The following is a 20,390-nucleotide window of genomic DNA, read 5'->3' on the forward strand; positions in this document are numbered from 1 at the left end:
ACCGTAAACATTTGGACGTTTTGAAGTTTTTTTGCGTGTTAGCAACGTGCGTTTGAACCGTCTGACGGTGTCGTATTTCTACACTCGCTTTTTCTTTAATTGTTGCTACTAGCTTGAAATAGTTTAATTTTCAGCTTATTTTTTGTAAATGTTTCCATTTGATTATAACAACTGAGCTTGATTAGATTTGTGTGTGTTTTCACTGTGTTTCGGGCTTTATCTGCCGTCTACACATGCAGCCAGAGCTGCTCAGCAAACCCAACTCGGTGGATAAAGCCATGGAGCAAGGTTAAACTGGACAAACGTACTAAAAACTGCGGAGCAGGTTGAAAACTCCATCTTTAATTTTTGTCTACTGACAGAGAAAAACGTGAACGGACACCCTCTTTGGTTTGTTTTTGTTTTGCCACTGGAAGGACCACCCTCTTTATTTTCAACGCTGCGCTAAAGAATTCAGACAGCATGGGAGTCAACACCATCCATTGGTTTAGGAAGGGACTACGGCTGCACGACAACCCGGCTCTGAGGGACTCTATCCGGGGTACAGACACCCTGCGATGCATCTACATCCTGGACCCATGGTTCGCTGGTTCCTCTAGTGTGGGCATCAATAGATGGAGGTAAGAGATTGGACAGAAGGGGTCATAAAGATATTTATCTGAACGCCTCCTTGGAGAGTTGTGGACCAACTTCAACTAAAGGGTATGAATTAGATGCTACGAAATTACTTTTGCCCAGCTGAAGACTTTCTCTGTGGGGTTTGCTTGTATGAGTTTTCTCTGGTATCCTTCCTCCATCCAAAGAAAACAATCCCCATGACTGCTATGAAGACCAGCCCTGCAAGGATTAGGCAGGTATAAAAAATAGATGGACGGATGGAGAATAAATATCTTATGAATCATTAACTTTAATTCAAAGTTTCAATAGAGACCATAATACCATGCATGTAACTAAGAATAAGGAAATGTTTACATGACTTTATTTCTCATTTGCTGTCTCTTAGTCTACCCTGTCATCACATATAATATTTAAGAAAGCCAAAAAGTAGGGTGCTGTATAAACTGCCAAAAACAAGTGTTTGGTCACTTGGGTTCAGAAATGCGAAAAGGCAACAGTTTAACACGACTTAAAGTATCAGATTTAAAATCTGAATTTTATGGAATCATTATAGTACTGTCAAATATTAATTATTATACTCCTAATAAGAGATAGTGATGATCTCCTGTTTGACTGACTATTTAAAAACACTTTGAAATTTATATGCTTATCCTACACTATTTGTTCAGCGGCACTTCTCACAGAAGAAGGATCCCAACGGGTTGTTAAGCTGCTATGCTGAAATACTTACTAACGTGGTATTCATCACAATCAAACATTTGTATTTTAGTTACTTCAGAACTGTAGATAATGTGTTTGACTTTTTTTATTATGTGATTATAAAAATGTTTCCCCAAATCTCGGTGCTATGCACAAAATAACATTTATAATCTGCCATTTTTAGAAATCCACATTTTTCATTTATAATCATAAGTTAGTTCATCATCTCATGCTCTTTCATATTATTGAGAAACACTACTTTCAGTCTATCCAAGTGAATTTCTTTTGTAGACCGAGTTTTGTTTGAAGCAGAAAATGGATACTTCACCACCCATACATTAGTTGCTAGTCTCCCTGGGTTTAGTCTTTTGCATTTATTGATAGAGTATACATCTGTAGACTAATAACTGTGCAGAATCACAGTACACGCACGATGATCAGATTTGCTGATGACACTATTAATGGTGTTATCCACTGCAGTGAGTCAGCCTACTTGGAGGGGATCAACCAGAGAACAGCTTGCATCTCAAAACCAGAATAAGAAGCTGATTGTTGATTCCAGCTGATTTGGAGGAAATCACCATCGTCTATGTCATTAATAAACACAAGTGGAAAAATTTAAAGATTCCTAGGAATGTGAACCCACTTGCAATTTAATCATTCATCTTATTTGTATTTAACTGGTTAGTAAATAAATTATATCTTTGATACATCATGTTCCGCATGGAAATTGTAGATTTTCCGCAGTTAATCTGGTACTGTGTGGTACATTTAGTAGTAGCCACGTGCTGTTTCAGCCCAAATTACTTTTTGAACTCTGATTTCATTTGGACTAATGTTATCTGGGCACAAACAGTGTAGACCACTCATGTCTTGGTTAAGGCTCCAGGCAATGAGTTGCCGGCCTAATCACCGTATTGCTAGTTCTCTTTCTTAGCTGTTCAGTTTTTATGAAAGACTCAGAAACAGTGTCGGTGTGCTGATAGCTTTAGCCTACAATTATACGCTTTTATTCACCAAGGAGCTCTCCACATTACCGTATTTCTTCCTGTACACTTCATTGTTGTTTCCATAATTCCACATATTACATATTTCCCCATAATGTTCTGTTCATTAATGCTTGTGTTTGAGTCACTGTAACAAGTTAATTTGTTTGCAGTTAATCTATATTGTTTAATGAAATCAGTAAGTCAAATAAAGACACTTTTCAATAGTATTCTAATTTAAGAAATATGACTGGATAAAGTGGGGTTTTTTTTGGCATTTTTTCTTTAATTTAAGAACATTAATATTGATCCATAATTTTTGTGCTGAATCATTCTATGCCACGGTTAGTTAACATGTGTTCTTATTTTTAGCCACAGGCTAATATGAGAGTGCATAAATAAAACTTCTGAGAAATGTATTTAATATAAAGCCTTTCAGATCCAAGTTTTATGCCATGTATGTAAGAAAATTAGAACTTTCTAAGTGGAGAAATTATGGGAAGATGCTCCATAAAATGTGTTTTCATCTTATGGCTCTATATCGAATCAGATAAACAATTAAAATATACAAAAACACCTGAGTCTGCTTTCACCATTTTTATATTTAAAGATTAAGGACTCTTTCAATCTTGACAATAGTTTTTTTTTTTTTTTAAAGCAGGAACAAACAGTATAGGTTTATTTTGGTTTTCATCATAATGAATATCTTCAGATTAGTCTTGAGCAGCTCAGCAGCATTTGATGTTTTTATGTGGTTTACTTTTTAAACTAACTTGTCAACCATAATTTCAGAGGTTCTCATTGAAGCAGTTAAAGTCTCCTATAATTCAGGGCCTTCGGTTGTTTTTCCCTAACATGGTCCCACATGACAGTCATAAAAATAAATGTCTGCTGAATTGCGTGGTGTATCTAACCTCTAAAGAGTTCGTTCAGATCAACTATGCTTGTCAGTACTGATCTTGTGATTGCATTCTGTGTATCTGTGAGCATGAAATATAAGTCATTTGGTAACGTCTGTCCTTCTGTCTTCTCAGGTTTTTGCTGCATTGTTTAGAGGATCTGGATGCAAGCCTGCGCAAAATTAACTCCCGCTTGTTTGTGATCAGAGGCCAACCCACAGATGTCTTCCCTCGCCTTTTCAGGGTATGAAAATTACTTCCGAGTTTTTGTTAATCTAGGTGAAAATGAGAATTAACTGATGTGTTTTTTCGAAAAAGTAAAACCATGAGGTTAAAAAAAATGGTGAAATTGAATTAAGTTTAACTTTTTATATGCATCTAGAGCTTAATGAATTATTTGGAGTTCTGTCCTCCACCTGGTGCATTAAATAAGCTAACATAACAACTAATGAGTCAAAACTGATAAAATACAACATTAGATCAAGTTCACTCAAGCTTCAATAAAAGTATATGAAAATACAAACTTTAGCAGTATAATTCTACAGTATCGTGGTTGTTAAAAGTGATTCAAGAACCCATTAATTAAAACATCTAACATATCAGTACAAGGACAATAGAGGCAGCATTACAGGGTAAATCAAGTAAACAATTATAAGAAGTCTATAAATCGGATACTTTTTTCTTGCAAAAAAAATGAACTGATTACATTTTCCAGCAAGTCAAAAACATTTTCATTTGGATAGTTTTAAATTGTGTGCTGCCCTGTTAGTGATTGTGTTGATTATTCTACTCATCTGTTTTAATAAAAAATGGATCTGTGATGATATCTAAGTTTTTTCATATCCTTTTATAAACCAAATATTGACAGAATTCTGTATTGACAATCAGATTTTGGTGTTTGCACATTCACGCCGGTTTGGACAAATTTATGATGTTAAATAAAACAACTAATTGTGTTTAAACACACTCCAGTATTGTGTTTCTCAGTCTTTGTGTGATCATTTGTTTCCTAGGAATGGAATATTACGCGGTTATCCTATGAATATGACTCTGAGCCATTTGGAAAGGAACGTGACGCTGCCATCCAGAAACTAGCCAGTGAGGCCGGCGTGGAAGTCACTGTCCGGATTTCACACACTCTCTATAATCTGGACAAGTGAGTTAGTCTGGATTATTTGTTGGGATAATTTCCTGTGGCAATCAACCTATTTAAAGCTGTTGTTTTCATACTATGTTTGCATGTAAGGGCTTCCTTAAAAAAACCTTTTTTGTCTCTTAAAGGATTATAGAACTCAATGGTGGTCAGCCTCCACTTACATATAAGCGCTTCCAGGCTATAATTAACCGAATGGATTCTGTGGAGCTGCCTGCAGAGACAATCACATCAGAAGTAATAAAAAGCTGCACCACTCCAATTGCTCATGATCATGATGACAAGTTTGGAGTTCCATCCCTTGAAGAGCTTGGTGAGCTGCTTCTTCATTTTAACTTTGTGAAATGTGTTTATAGGCTCCGCCACCTATTTGTTTCGACCTGGAATGGTGATAAATGTATTTTCCGGTTCGTCCGTTACGCTAAACTATGTTTAGAGGAAGAAAGACTATTTTATTTTTCATGCCTAATACATAAACCCCGCTGCAGAATTTTAATTTTGACACATTTCTTGGTTATTATTGAAATTGTAAAGCTTTTTAGCAAACCTCCCTCTTTGCTTTAAACCACAACTGTTAATACTCGTTTCATTACAGTATTAGTTTTTCTATTCTCAAGATCAATGAATATTATTGGTCGGTTAACCTAAAATAACCCAGAATGTTGCAACTAGGTATCTAAATCTAATTGATCCACTTCGTTTCTGAAAGCCATGAACTAACAACCCTTTTCCTCTGGTAGGTTTTGAGACAGAGGGCCTCAGCACTGCAGTCTGGCCAGGCGGAGAAACAGAAGCCCTCATGAGGTTAGAACGACATCTGGAGAGGAAGGTAAAAATTTACCTTTTTAAAGTACTGACCCAATGAAATACATGTAATCATTGAACTCACATGGGAAAATAGCTTCTTTCACAATCTAGTGTTTGAATAGTCAATTAATTCATGATTTTAATTTAGTTTTTGGCTGTAAACATGTTGATATGAAGAGATAATTTTACTACTACTTTCAACATATGCATTCTGTTCAGAGAGGACAGCAGAAGGTTAGGGGCTTTGTTTTTAATACTCCGGTTCTTCATTACCTTAATGACGTGTAGTTGCATAAAATTAACAGCCTTTTTTGGTGTTTTTTAGAGTATACAACTGACCCCTGTTCTAAAACTTAACAAATTATAACTGTCAATTATTATCTGGGCATGATGGGTGTGCATAAAAAATAATCCACAATCAGCAATATTTTAAAAGTTATTGCTGATTGTGAAACTTACTTTTTCACCACATATAATTTGAAGCTCAAATTCAAGTTTTTGAACAATTTTAAATCGGTAAAGGGTATCAGAAAATGTAGACTGAGAAGAGGAATTTCTCAGATGAATAATAAAAGGCTTATGGATGCTGGCAGAAGTGAATTTACAGTTGTAACAAATAACGGCTTTTACTGACTGAAAGGTCTTCTTTCAGAGCATTTTTATTTCTAATTAAGTCTCCAGTTTTGACTAGCATCAATTAATAACTATCATTTTTTATTTCAAATGTTTGTTTCTTCCTTTAAATTTCAATGCTTTCCAAATGCTTAAATCAACATTTTCACCAGAAACAGCTAGAAACTTGGCTATCTGTGCTTTTTCCCTTCCTGTCGGGTTTTTATTGTGGCAGAAAGCTGCTAAATAAAAATGTCACAGATTAATGCGTCCGTAAGGCATTGCACGATAATCTTTAAAAACTCTTTTTGATTTAAAAATGACTTGAAACAATTTTATAAGTAAGTTATTCTTGTCAGTTCTGTTTCTTTTGCAGTCAGCTATAAAAATGTTGCTAAAAGCAATAATAATATTTTTTACATGTTTTTGCAGGCGTGGGTGGCAAACTTTGAGCGTCCTCGAATGAACTCCAACTCGCTGTTGGCCGCTCCTACTGGCCTCAGCCCGTATCTGCGCTTTGGATGTCTCTCCTGTCGGCTCTTCTACTTCAAACTCACAGATCTTTACAAAAAGGTAGACATGATCCTGACAGATGAAAAACATTTCTTTGCAATATACGGTAGCTAAACGTATATTCTGTAATAACTGAAAATGTGCCATTATAACAAATAACAGGCTTGTTTCTTAATTTATCAGGTGAAGAAGAACAGCACGCCACCTCTGTCCCTTTATGGCCAGCTCTTATGGAGGGAATTCTTCTACACAACGGCCACCATCAACCCCTGCTTTGATAAGATGGAGGGGAACCCCGTGTGTCTTCAAATACCCTGGGACCGAAACCCGGAAGCACTGGCCAAGTGGGCAGAGGGACGAACAGGTTATCCATGGATTGATGCTATAATGACCCAGCTGAGACAGGAGGGCTGGATCCATCATTTGGCCCGGCACGCTGTGGCCTGTTTCCTCACAAGGGGAGACCTCTGGATCAGCTGGGAAGAAGGCATGAAAGTAAGAATAACGAGGAGAAACAAAAAATCCACTTCCTTCCTCATTTGAACCAAGATCTGGTTCAAATGAGGAAATATTTCCTCAAATATGAGGAAATATTTCCTCAAATATGAGGAAATATGTTTAAGCTGGTTGGTTTCTGGCACCAACACAACATCAGAGCATTACCCACAAAGGTTTTGCATTAAGTTCAAGGCTTTCCAGAAGCTTAATGTTATACATGGTTAACTTTTGCATGGTAAAAGTAAGTGCATGGTCTCTTAGTCCATGGGAACATGGAACCTCTTCTCCTGTAGTCAGTGGCACTGATGTTGCAGTCGTTTCCCTCTGTCTGCTGCAATCCGTCTATATGGCTCAGGTGAAGGATGAACACAGTGGGGTGTTTTGACAGGGCTGTGATCCCAAACACACAGCGAAGATGGTTTTGAAATAGATAAACCAGGATAAGCTTCTGGAACGGTCCTGACTTCAGCTGTACTGAACACTTGGGAAATATTTTTAAAAGCAAAGTCTGTCAAGGAAACCGACCGATTTGAATAAACTGCACCAGTTCTGCGCCAGTAATTTGTCATTCATTCATCCACAGCTTGTTCATGAAAGACTGTTAATAAAATATTTGTGTTTGTATATGAATGTGTAGATGTGAGGAAAAGCCCTCATAAATTCACATATCTGAATATAATTCCTGAGTTTAGATTTCAGTGAAGTTGTTGCTGTTTTTCATCCTGAAAAAAAACATCAAATTCCAAAATCATGAGATTAAGTGAATGTAAACTTGTGACAGAATGCGTCACAATTAACTTCCCAGTTGAGTCATTTAAATAAACATTGGAATAAATGGAAGTAGTACAGTGTTGTTGTTTGTTCGCAGGTCTTTGAGGAGTTGCTACTCGATGCAGACTGGAGTGTAAACGCCGGCAGCTGGATGTGGCTTTCCTGCAGTTCATTTTTCCAGCAGTTTTTCCACTGCTACTGTCCCATGGGATTTGGTCGACGCACTGACCCCAGTGGCGACTACATTCGGTCAGTCACTGCTTTCACATGAATATAAAAACATTTGTCTTAAGGTTAGGGTGTTTGATTTGTGCTTCCCACAGAGATTAAACTGGGAAACCAAAATCTCATGGTTAACTTGTGCTTTTCTAAACTCTCACATGGGGGGGAAGGAATGTCAGATGGTTTCAGAAAATTGCAAAAATAGCAAGTGCATCTTGTATCTTCACTGTGCCTATGAAAAAGTGCTCCTTAATACAGTGAAAACAAAGGGTGCTTTGTCCCTGTGTTTCATTTTGCACATCTTCCTTTTTCTTTTTTCAGTCGTTACTTGCCTGTATTGAGGGGTTTTCCTGCAAAATACATCTATGACCCTTGGAATGCCCCGGAGGATGTGCAGAAGGCAGCCAAGTGTATCATAGGAACCGACTACCCCAGACCCATGGTGAACCACGCTGAGGCCAGCCGCGTCAACATCGAGAGGATGAAGCAGATTTACCAGCAGCTCTCCTGCTACAAAGGACTGGGTAAAGACTAGAGCTTAATGATTGTTAAATCTTCAAGCACACTGTAGATTAATATTAGATGTAATGAATGGCAAAGTTGAAGGCAGCTGTAAGAACCACTTAAATCTAGAAAAAAGAATGAGACAGATCTTCAATTTATTCCTACATCGACCGTGAAAAAAGACTGACACAAGCAGTCAGTCTGTCTTAGACACTAAGTCACATCGTCACATAACCTAGTAGATCTTGTTTCTTTCCTCTGACCCAAACTCTAGAGCAGTAAAACAGGTCCAGACATGTTCCCACTCATTGACAACTTCTTCTGTTCTACTACTTTTAAGGTGTAGCTGTATTCTTCTAACATTTCTCACAGTACAATCTGCTGCTGTGTTCTCCTCTCTTACGAAAGTTGTAAGTTTTCATACAGATAAAACAAACAAAATATTTATGGGGAGGAAAATAAGTAAGTTTATAAGTACAGCCCCTTTCAAAATATAACCTCTATTTACTTTTTGTCACTTTACTACTCACCCATTTAACTCACTTTATCAGGAAAGCGGTAACACTTTATTTGAAGGGGTGTGCATAAGACTGACATGACACCTGTCATGAACATGAAGAAGTCTTTATGAATGTTTATGACAGTTGTCATGAAGTGTCATTCGGTAAATAATGACACTTAATGCAAAGTTGCTCTAAAAGTTGCATTGAAAGTCCATTAAAAATGCCAACTTTGCATTGAATTATCATAATTTACAAAATCATGCAAAGTTGGCACTTTTAATGGACTTTCAATGCAACTTTTAGAGCAACTTTGCATTAAAATTGTCATTATTTACCGAATGACACTTCATGACAACTGTCATAAACATTCATAAAGACTCGTTCATGTTCATGACAGGTGTCATGTCAGTCTTATGCACACCCCTTCAAATAAAGTGTTACCAGGAAAGCTAAGTTGCCACTACTTAGCATTTAATTGTAACCACTGTGAGACCATTTAGACATCAATGCCATTTATATTTGACATCAGTGTGTTTGGACTCTTGATGTTGCCGTGGGCAGAAATCTGTTTTCCCAGATAGCCGCCACAGTCCTGCAGAAGGCAGAGCGGGTCAGTGTCAGGGAACATCGTCTGTGTAAATGGCTTGGTTTTTAGAACCTACAGTGTAAATGCAAAGTAACAATCTCTGTAAATAAAATGGTTGCATGACATTATGTTCAAAACCGTTAAGCAATGCAACTTCAGTTTTTCTCCATCAGTAGCATTTCAAATGGTTGCTTTTTGGTCTCATATGAGTGAAGCGGCTTCATAAACGCGTTTGCTGTGTCACCAGTGTGGCTTGTGGCAAACCTTAATTGAAAATTATGCATCCTTTTGTCTTACACTTTAGTTGTACTCGACGTTGTGTTACTCTCACTCATAAAACTGCTGTAAAGTACATTTGATTTTCTGGTTGTACTGTGACAAATGTGAAATAGTTCAAGGGCCATGAATACTTTTCCAAGGCAAACTATCATTATTCTGAAGGGAAATTTGTTTTACTGCTGGTAGTAAAGCATGAAACACATAAACACGTTGTTCACTTTACCACTGTTTTTATACTTAATGTGAGTAATTGCTGAAGTCTTGTATCCAGGTCTCTGTGCATATCAGATGGCAGCATGATCGAACAATTTAATCCCATGTAGGAGGATACCAATTTTAATCTAGAGGTACACAATGAATAAGCATGAAATGCTGCTTATGTTTCAGGGCTACTTGCAACTGTTCCAGCAAATCCCAACAATGGCGTAAATGGTAGCAACATTGGAGGAGTCAACGCTTACTCTGCTGCAGGGTCCTTTGAAAGCCCCCTGGTGCAGGAGGGAACATCTCAAACAGGTACGGCAACTTTAAGAATACAATTAAGTTGCGCATTATTCTCAGTACGCTAAGATTTTTACAGAAGAATGAATCATGTTATTCAAGATTAAAATTGCTTCTCATGAGACTTGAGCGTGATACCCAGCGTCTGAAATGTGGCCTGCAGAGCTGCTCTAAGTTGTTTACAAGTGGAAGAGGAATACAATGAATTATTATGGAGCATCACTAATACTCTGAGGAGAACATGTAATATATCCTCAGCACTATAATAGGCTGTAACAGCATTTTTTGTCACTCATCAATGAAAGCTGCTTGCTAATGTGTCTGAAATCTTGTCAATGTCTCTCCTGTGTCATATTTGATAGTTGGAAGGAGACAGTCCTCGCAGAAACGGCGTCATGAAGAGGCGGAACCTGAATGCAGCTTCAAATCCTGGAAGCACAGCAAATAGCTTGGATATTAATAATGGATATTAATAATCCGTCACATGGTTTCTGTTCCATGTCCTCCAGTAGCAACAACTAACTCCCGCCTAATGACGATGGAGATGAGACCGTTAATCTGCTGGTACCATTCAGTATTTCTTTTATGCAGGAAGTTGTAGACATTAAATAAATTATGAGTTGCTAGCATTTCAGATATTGCCTGTTAACATGTGTTAGTCGCAGGATGGGAGCTGGTTTACCTCTCAGGTACAAAGTCATAAAACTGTAATATATCAGACCAAACCATGCAAAAATGACATGAAGCAGCCTGTTGTCTTCCACTGCAGTGTGTAACTGCGAGCATGATGAACCTGCTAAACAATAATATTTCCTCACATCATTTAGCATTTTGATGGAAGAGTAAAGCATTTTCTTAAATTCATATACACAAATAAAATGCCTGTTGTTTCAGCACAACAATGAACAATTTGGAGTTTTCATTCCACAAAAGTTGAGATTTGTTTTCTAAGCTAAGAGTCTTAGTAGAAGCCAGTCAATATTAATCATTTTGTAAATATTTGGAACTGATTTTCTGTTTTTGTATATTTGGCTGTGGTCTATGAACAAAGGTACTGAAATGTAAAGATTATAATTTAAATATATATTCTTTTGTCACCTAAGTGATCATAAATGTGTTTTGTATAAATAACGGCAATTTTCTGAATGTTTTGACATGACAATAAAAGACAAAAAATGATAAAGTTTTGCATTTGGATTTTGTGAGATAAAACTTCCATTTTTCTGTTCACCAAAGGAAATGCAGTAACCTGATATTTAAATGCAATGGTTGTTGGTGGCATTTTAGAATTGAAAATACTCCATAAAACAGCAAGTCAGGCCTTCTAGCAAAATGAAATGCAGCTGAAGTCATTCAAACACGTCTGCATTTCCTGCAGCAACTGGTCAGATTGGAGCTCCATTGAAGAGTATGCAATTCTACTGGAAGCATACCCAAAAAGTATACAGTAAAGAATAATTTTAAATAAATCATTTAACATTCCAAAATCCTGATTTCAGTTTCTTTAACTCATTTTATAATCCGAGAATTAATTGCATGAAAATTTAGACATTTTTTCATGTAGAAAAGTTTTTCACTTTTTGTTTTTATAAGTTTTCCTTTTTCAAGAAAAGATCACGAGAATTAACATATCTAAAAGTTGCAGGACTCTGGCTCTTGAAGAACATCACTGGAGAATAGGGACCTAAAAATACTGTACCAATCTTATAAATAATGCCCAATCTTTAGTCCATTCTGTATTGAACACAATGCCAACAAACAAACTGACATGCCTCTAAATGTTTGAGTAGTAAAGATGAAAAGACCTTAATTGGCATTCATGGTACCGATGTGTAGAAATCCTAACAAGACTTTTTTTTTTTTTTTTCATGCAGTAGCATTATCGCACACTGAAAACTAGAAAAATCCAACTTTGCAGTACAGTACATTTATTCAATTCCCCCTCCTCCCCCCCCCTAAAAAAAACAAATAAATTAATAAAATTATTGGCAATACTATGGGCATGTCCGTGTTCAGCATTCAGACTTATCCTATGCCATTTTAACGAAGTTGGAACATGCACAAAAGGATCTTTGACTGCACATTTCTTTCTCTACATAAGCCAGAAATTTTACTGAGGGCTGTATTTTATGTTTACTGGTAAAGTGAACTTCATTGTCATTCCAAATTTTTTGGGTGTCAAAGGATCCACCCGTGCACTTTAGCAAATTTCCCAAGACCTTTAGATAAGAAATAACCCTGCAGCACCATGTACGCTCACCACACTCAACAAACATGCGGTGCTTCATTTTTGTTGCTGTTGTCATTTTACACTAAACCAGTTGGTACTTCGAGAAAAGCTCATCATTTGGCCAAAGCAGCTGCGAAATGCCACATTTATGTCGATCATGGTAATAACTGTAAGCTAAATGACAGAAAACCTCTGTGTTCAATTTTTTTCTTGTTCAAATATGAGAGAGAAATCAGAGAGAGTTAAAGGAATAGGCCGCTTTATGTGCAAGTGTTTTTTTTTTCTCTCTCTCTCTCGGCTTCAGTCAAAACAGAAACCATCACATAAGGAAAACCACATGCAAGTCATTTTCATTTTCAAGTCATTTTTATCAACCAGGTCTAAACCAAACTGCTGCTATGCACGTTGTCCCAATTGCGTGAATAGGCAAACATTGCAAAATTGTTTGATTACGACTTGCGCTTCAAATACATATCACAACTCTAATCTTTGGAAGCACTACATTAAGATACATCACATTTGATCATTCTTATGTAATCTTTGCCAGCGACTCACTCGGTCACGGTTTTGTGACAAAAAAAAAAAAAAAAAAAAACGAGGAAAAGCTGCACCGTGTCCAATGGCAGCAGCCGGTCGGTGGGCGGGGACAGCTCAGTGCAAATTCAATAAAATGTTCGCTCACCACACATGCAGCTTCATGTTGCAGACCGCCAACCTGCGCTGCTTCCTGGTTGAGATTTTCTACACCGCCTGTTGCTGGAGATGGAGAAGGATCGGGAAAAAGTGCAGAAGAAACCCGTTCGCCTCATAGCGGCGACATGTAACAACATGGGGATGGGGAAAGACGGGACGCTGCCCTGGAGTTTACCGTAAGAATAGCAGCATAACACAGCTGCATACATATTGTGCTATGTACTCAAGGCTGCTCGACTTTTGACTTTTTAATGCTGTAGAATAAAAATGACGAAAACGATGCTCTTACTGTTTTTCTACGTAAAAAGGCATGTATTGTTTTAATAATCATCAGTAGGAGTTTTATCGAAGCGTAAAAGTTACTTAAAAATTCCTTTGTTCATTTGTTGAGGTTTAATTAATTTTACCAGAATTATCCTTTATATTTTTTTTTAACAGTATTCCAAAATTTCACCAAAGGAAATGCAGTAATCTGATATTTAACCCTAACCCTACTCACGAGTGTGGCATTAGTTAAGCTCTGTGGTGAAGTCGCTTTGGTATTAATCACCTTCACACAGCCAATGAATAAGTTATAGACTGATCAATGAACTTTAGAATAGCAGTAAAATTAAAGAAATGGTAGAAAATTGTGGATAATTAAAAAAGAACTGTACAGTCACTCACAGATAGTAGATTGGCTTCAAAGCTCTCTAAGAATTATCAGTGTGCACGCTGATGTTAACATATTGTACTTTAATTTGCATCACATAGAGTATGTTATGAGCAACCCTGTACAGCTGTTAAACTGGTGTCCTGTGTGGGATGGAAGTGGAGCTGCTAATGTTTCCTTTTCCACCATATTTTCTGCATGTGCAAAAACATCAGTATGTGGAATCAGTGAGCAAAAACTAAATGTTTCTGGACTAAATGTGGAAACTATGATATCCACAGATCTGAATTCCAGTACTTTTTGAACACCATCACAAGAGTGTCGCGACCAGGTAGTGCTCAACGTTACTTCAAGAAAACTGTTTTAAGGCTCCAGCTTGAGCACATTTTTAGGTCATATTCTGTTATTCTGCAGGTAAAATGAATTTGCTGATTTGGGGGCGACTCTGCTGGAATTCCCATCCCGAAAATATATTTCCACTGGCCAATTCGCTGCATGTAGTGCTCAGTAAAACATTGAGGTGGGTATTGTTCCACAAAATCCTACATTTATATGTAGATATATGAGCTTTAGCAAAAACTCCTGATTTTCATAAACAGGTTACTCATTTTTTTTTTCTTCTTTTCCTTATTTCTGTGAATTCATTTTTCTCACAGCTCTGTCCCAGATCATGCCCACTTCTTGTGTCAAGACTTTGAGAGCGCTGTCCGCCTGGCTGCTCAGCCCCCCCTGTCTGGCATAATAGAGACCGTCTGGATTCTTGGTGGGACGCAGGTCTATGAGGTGAATCAACCTGGTCCATATTTTAACAACAGAACATTTTTAAGATACTTTAACATAATTTGGTATATTTTTTTATTCAAACGGGCTCAGAATCAACACAACTGCACCTAAGTATAGTTAGTTTCAGTAAAGTTTTATATTTATATTTGAAACAAGGTTGGAAAATTGAAGATTAAAATAAAATAACATATAATAGAAATAAACAACACAAATTTTCTTCTGTTTTCAGTATAGCAACTCAGTGATGTCTCCAGAATGGCCTCAAAGTTTCATCATGTTGATGTTAGTATAGTGAACTGTGGTAGTTCTCCGAATTATGATCGACAATATGCTAAATACAGTGCAAATAAAATACTTCGAATAATATGTGGTACCATCTAGTGGCAGAATGATGCACCTACACCTTGTAGCGCTTAAGTGTTTAGCATTTGCACATTTGCAATGTCCTAGCATAGTTCTAAGCAAAAAGGAATTGATTGAAAAGGGTTTAATTACAATAATTAACTTGCATGAGGCTTTTCCTGTTGGTTTTAGAAGATACTTGAGTTGCATTGCTGATGTTTTAGCAAGTAGTGAAAATTAGGCACGTGTTAAGCTTAATTTTTTTTAACAATGTGCTTATCTGACTTTCCTTTCTCCCTTTTTTGGCCTCCTATTGTTAGAAATTCCCTCTTGTTGTAAATGGTTGAATTATTTATCCGGTTGCGTATAAATCCCGGCTTTGCCAGAATTCCTTTTCTAATCAACTAGAATAAAGACAGAAACTGTGATTTAGAGAATGGACTTAGCAGAACATTAGCAGACAGGCAGAACAACAAGTGCATTATTCTTTTGTTTAGGGTAAAATTGAAGCTTACTCTCAGAGCAGCAAGGTACATAAACAGACCATAATTTTTGTTTTCCATCTATCCATCCCTAAAGTTTGTGTGTTTTGCAATGGTTTTTTAAATCAACAAGGTGTGGACTTATATTAAATATTAGTTTAAGTAATTTGAACCATTTCAGAGCTAATAATCCGAAGTCTCAATGATGTATTTCGGATTAATATTTGAAGTGTAAGTGTATTTTCTGCGGTCTGCTCTGCCCTACCAGGATGCATTGAAGCACCCGTGGTGTGACCTTCTTTACCTGACCGATGTCATGGCCGACTTTGACTGTGATGTGTTCTTTCCTGATTTTGACAGAGAATTATTTAAATTACAGGAAACGTAAGTTTTCGTCTCATTCTGAAACTGATGAGCATCTGTTTTTCTTTTCTGAAAACTGGAGCGATGCATTTGAAACCTGCCTGCTTTTAAGCTGTTTAGTGACAGAGCTATTTGTCCCGTGGCAGAGAAATGGAAAGCAAGAGTCAGCAATATTGTCAGTGAAGCTTAAAAGGGTTTGCTGACCCAAACCAGAGCTTTGCCGCTATGAATAGAAGAAATCTGAATTGCAAATTAGTAACAATGTGTCCATCAAAGTTAGATTTTGTTCCTGTGTTAAGAAATAGTAAATTATCACTAAATTCAAATCATAAACTTAATTCTGTGAAAATTAATTAGCTCCCTAACAGTTGTGTTTTGTTTTTGATTTTGTGACACACTGAGAGGTTTCAGATTATCAAACAAATGTTCATCACAACACATCTAAACCAACCTGGTCAAATTTGAAAAGGTGCCCTCTAAATCTAATAACTTGTATTGTCTAATATCTGATTAGCAGCAACAACTGCCATTAAATGCTTTTTATAACTGACTCTAAGTCCTTTACATTGCTTTGGTATCATGCTGGGTTACTCCCCTTTAAAGAATAGTCCTATTTCAGAGTTTCAAGCATGGAAGGTCTTTTTAATATCGACCCTCCGCAACCCAAACAGGATCTGTTTCTAGACCACTTCAGAAACATTCATTTTGTGTTTTTTACCCATTCAGAAATGGACTTTGGCAGTTGGATGGGTCATGGATAAATTTTCAATTATGGTCAGGTTGGCTTGGACAACTCTCCTAAAAACAATGATCATTTAAAATCCTCTTTTTATATTTACTCTGGAACGTTTTCACAACCTTGTACAAGGATCGTAATCTGCATTTAATGTTTTATGTTTTCATACAGGTCTTCTTTTTAAGTTTTTACAATATGTAAATATATATATATATATATATATATATATATATGTGTGTGTGTGTGTGTATTAATTTTTGTCCCTGACTTACTTGTTTTTCTTTTGTTTCCAACTAAGATTTCCAGATGTGCCGATTGAAATTCAAGAGGAGAATGGGATCAGGTTCAAATGCCAAGTTTTCAAGAAGAAGACGGATGATACCATGTAGATGGAAAAACAATTGAAATAATTACAAAAATAGAAGCCGAAAATGTTTTTAACAAACTTATCTTTACACTCCTTGGTGAATCATGTCCTGACCAAACTGTGGAGTTTTAAGACAGCAAATAATATACACTGAATTGAAAAGAAGATAACTTTCATCACACACTGCACAGTAAATTTGTGCAATTTAATACTGTATTTTAATACTGCATAAAGTACATACAATTAATTAATGAAATGAGTTACAACACTTAATTTGCCTATGGAATCAATCAGTATTTTACAATTGAATAAAACCATTTTTCCATAGATTTGTAGTCTTCTTGTTTGGATAGACTCTGGTATTAAAAAGTTCATCCTCTTGGCCAGAGCTGTCAACTTTTAACTCTTTAGGTCCTTGTATTGTCCTCCCTTAAAATCCTCCGCACCAACGATGGAAATGTGTGTCACTCTGCAGGTCTTTTCCCTTAACTGATTGACACTTTGGAGAGTTACACACATAATTCAACTTGTGTTAAATGTGATTTAAACAGATGTGGGCAAATGTTGCAATTTGTAATTTATTTTGAATAGAACATGTTTTAGTGCTTATTATTATTATTATTATTATTATTATTATTATTATTTCACTCAGTGTATTCCTCTTTGAGATCGTTTCTTCAGACACAAACAGTTGTTATGCTTTTAATTAAAAATCTATTTACAACATGTCGACGTGAATAATTCCGTGTGAATAAAACGTTCCCTTACATTCGCGTAGTAGTTGGTCTTTTTAGCCACTAGATGGTGCCATCGGAGAGGACAGAAAGTGCACATTTGCTTGGGATAGAAGACCCGTGTGCCCTTTGAATGCAGACGCTTGACATTTTGCTCTAGCAACCCTCGTCATGAACCACCTAGTTTGTGAAACTCGCCAAACTCACAACACTTCTGAATTATCTGGTCAATTCAAACAACAACGGTGACATTCAGTTGATTTCAGTAAATAAAACCTAGACACTTTCGATATTTTATCCGCCACTGTTCAACGTAACCAGGAGAGGAAAAAAGGCCAGCTTGAGGCTAGCTGTGTGAAAGGATAATCAGCAGGAAAAACTATTTGCGCACTACTAAAATCATAGTAAGCTGGACATTTCCTTCAGACTGAAGCAAGAGATGAAAATGTAACAATTTAACAAATGGTGTTTAAATAAGTAAAAAAAAAACTACAGATCAATATGCAGAGATGTATGTAAAGAGCTCCTAAAGAACATGTACATTTTGAAACTACAGATACAACTGCTTTGGCCCTCCACTGAGTTGATGTCTGTAGAAGTGTGTATTTTCTCTCAACCAACTTGAACTACCAGTTTACGTCATCAGTGTGAACTCAAGTCCAAACGAATCAAAAGGACTCACTTCTGGTAAATTCGTCACTGAGCCGCTCTCGTGGCTCTTGACATCCGCTTCAATTTGTGTTCCAGCTCTGGTTGAGGCACAACAAAGCAACAGAATCAGAGACAGGAAGAACAATATGTTGTCAGAAAATTTATAAATAGACTTGTTTTCTTTTGAAAAGTGAGCACATTTTATTTCACAACCAGTTTGGCCGAAAAAGAAAATCAAATTCAAAAACAGATGATAAAGAGAAATCGATTACAGGCCCTGTACGCCCTTCAATGTGATTAGTCATATTTAATCAACTTTGGTTTTAACTGTAATTGTACAGCTACGTGACAATTCATATTTTTTTAGCATGAAAACATCAAACACAAAACTACTCCCAGGTATTTCCTGCTCCAAACTACAGAAAACAAACTTACCGTTCAGCAGTGACAGATGTCCAATATGTTCTTCCAAGTTTGTTGTTTGTTTTGATATGATCAATCTGACTGCTGGTTTTGATTTCAAAGGCAACCAGTGGCAAAGACTCAAATTCAAAAAGTGTTTTGGATACAAGAATGGAATCAGAATTGGCTTTATTCATGTTTTTGAGGAATTTGACCTCAGTTCCACTTTGCTCGACATTTTAAACATAAATGTATAAAAGAAAAAACAAAAAACAATTTCTTTCGTAAATATGTATATGTATGTTTTTAATCAAATTCAATTAAAAATAATTTATTAATGAGAATGACAAATTAAATGTTGTAAATCATTTATTCAAATTCTTCAGAGTTGTTGTAGCTTGTGTCGGCTGTTGGCAGGAAATATCTCTTGTAGCAGTCTGTATTACAGTGAATTTGAAGACGCCTCTAACTGAAGACACTGTCTCAAGGAAGGGGATGGTGAGGGTTGTCAAAGCAACACTCCTGGTGTGTTTTTGATGAGGGAATAGCATTATGACACGATGTAATGCTCCTAAAAGTCAATTTTGCTTTATACCATCTCTCCCCTCCCACACTGAGTTCCTCCAGACTAGCGGCAGCAGCAAGTAGCTAGCAGTCAAATGAAACTGCATGTCTGCTGAAGCTCATCATGTGAAATACTACTCAGTCCAGTGCTCCTAAAAGTGCGTTCTCAACAAACACGTTACGCGTGTCGAAAACACATCCGACACTTTAAGTTCAGCGCCATCATCCATATTTACACTAAATTTGTTTTTCCCAACACATTTCCAGGAAGCAATGCATTTTGCTCCATTTTTGCATGTTTTTCACATCCTATCTGCTTCATATCTGCACTATATTTTCAACACAGAGCGCACTAAATACAAGCACATTCAAAAATGACTATTAAGACTTGCAGATGCAATCACTTTGCTTTGCTCGGCACTTGTGGACAAAATGGCGTCTCGGAGTATGTCAACGAATGCATTTGGTTCATCTGCATTGTGGTGCAGAGGTAAAGCTGTTATAAAACGGTAAAACAGGCAAAAATAAATAAATACACTAGCACAGTTTGATGAATATATCCGAGTTTTTATGAAAAACCTGATTATGTTTGGTTCCCTCTTGACTTTTTGGTAGATCGCTTTTGTTTAAACTTTGGAAAAAGAGGGACCTCAGCTCTGTCCAAGGCTCAGCTCTGTTTGTAATCAGCAAAAAATAAGTCTGACTGAAAGCAATTTATGCATCTTTATCTTTACAGCCACACAAAACAAAGTACCTCGCCCAGATTTGAAGGAGAGCTGGTGATTAGGCCGTGGCTCCTGGTACAGAGACAGATTCACCCTGGAAACGCAACAGGAAGTTCACTCCATGCGGTACCACCAGCAGCGAGGGATGTTCTGTTTGGCAAGTGAGGTTAGGGGGCTCAGTCTATCTCTGGGCAGTACTAACCTTTATATTTGTATTTTTTTTGTGCTATTCGGGCTTTTACAAGATCTGATTCTGCTTTAAAAGTCTACAATTTGCAACAGCTCATATGCTCTCTTTATTTACCTCAAGAACTCTATAATAAGCCCAATTTATTGGAAAAAGTATGTGATCCCCTGACCCAGAAAAATACAACGAATGTCAAAAACAAGAGCTTAAATGTTTGTCGAAATGCTCAAATTTGCCATGAATAGATAATGTCAGTGTCATAGCAACAGAATAATAAAAAAAAAATATTTTGGAGAATCTCACATGGCGTTTAATGCAAAATTCTATT

General features: G+C 36.8%; 2 protein-coding genes across 5 annotated transcripts in view; both read left to right on the forward strand.

Moving 5' to 3' along the window:
• cry1b (cryptochrome circadian regulator 1b) overlaps positions 1–11,192 on the forward strand; it is an 11,654-nt gene extending 462 nt beyond the window's left edge. For 2 of the 4 annotated variants that reach the window (XM_015056383.1, XM_015056382.1), the window contains exons 2-12: positions 363–620; positions 3,338–3,446; positions 4,216–4,358; positions 4,484–4,668; positions 5,096–5,184; positions 6,207–6,347; positions 6,471–6,782; positions 7,654–7,805; positions 8,100–8,302; positions 10,038–10,166; positions 10,514–11,192. In XM_015056383.1, coding sequence (XP_014911869.1) covers positions 463–620; positions 3,338–3,446; positions 4,216–4,358; positions 4,484–4,668; positions 5,096–5,184; positions 6,207–6,347; positions 6,471–6,782; positions 7,654–7,805; positions 8,100–8,302; positions 10,038–10,166; positions 10,514–10,599 — 1,707 coding nt within the window. In that variant the 5' untranslated portion in view covers positions 363–462 and the 3' untranslated portion in view covers positions 10,600–11,192. Of the gene's footprint in view, positions 621–3,337; positions 3,447–4,215; positions 4,359–4,483; positions 4,669–5,095; positions 5,185–6,206; positions 6,348–6,470; positions 6,783–7,653; positions 7,806–8,099; positions 8,303–10,037; positions 10,167–10,513 lie in introns of all 4 variants that reach the window. The other 2 variants (XM_015056384.1, XM_015056381.1) reach the window with 2 other exon arrangements.
• Positions 11,193–13,046: 1,854 nt separating this feature from the next.
• Positions 13,047–17,568, forward strand: LOC106962160 (dihydrofolate reductase). Its single transcript, XM_015056391.1, has 6 exons — positions 13,047–13,250; positions 14,008–14,057; positions 14,141–14,246; positions 14,383–14,509; positions 15,602–15,717; positions 16,731–17,568. The coding sequence occupies exons 1-6, from the start codon at positions 13,144–13,146 to the stop codon at positions 16,819–16,821; spliced, it is 597 nt and encodes a 198-aa protein (XP_014911877.1). The 5' UTR covers positions 13,047–13,143; the 3' UTR covers positions 16,822–17,568.
• The last annotated feature ends 2,822 nt before the right edge of the window (positions 17,569–20,390 follow it).

This window comes from Poecilia latipinna, unplaced genomic scaffold, assembly GCF_001443285.1.
Source record: "Poecilia latipinna isolate Pla-1442-1.1 unplaced genomic scaffold, P_latipinna-1.0 Scaffold1378, whole genome shotgun sequence".
NCBI classification, from domain to species: Eukaryota; Metazoa; Chordata; class Actinopteri; order Cyprinodontiformes; family Poeciliidae; genus Poecilia; species Poecilia latipinna.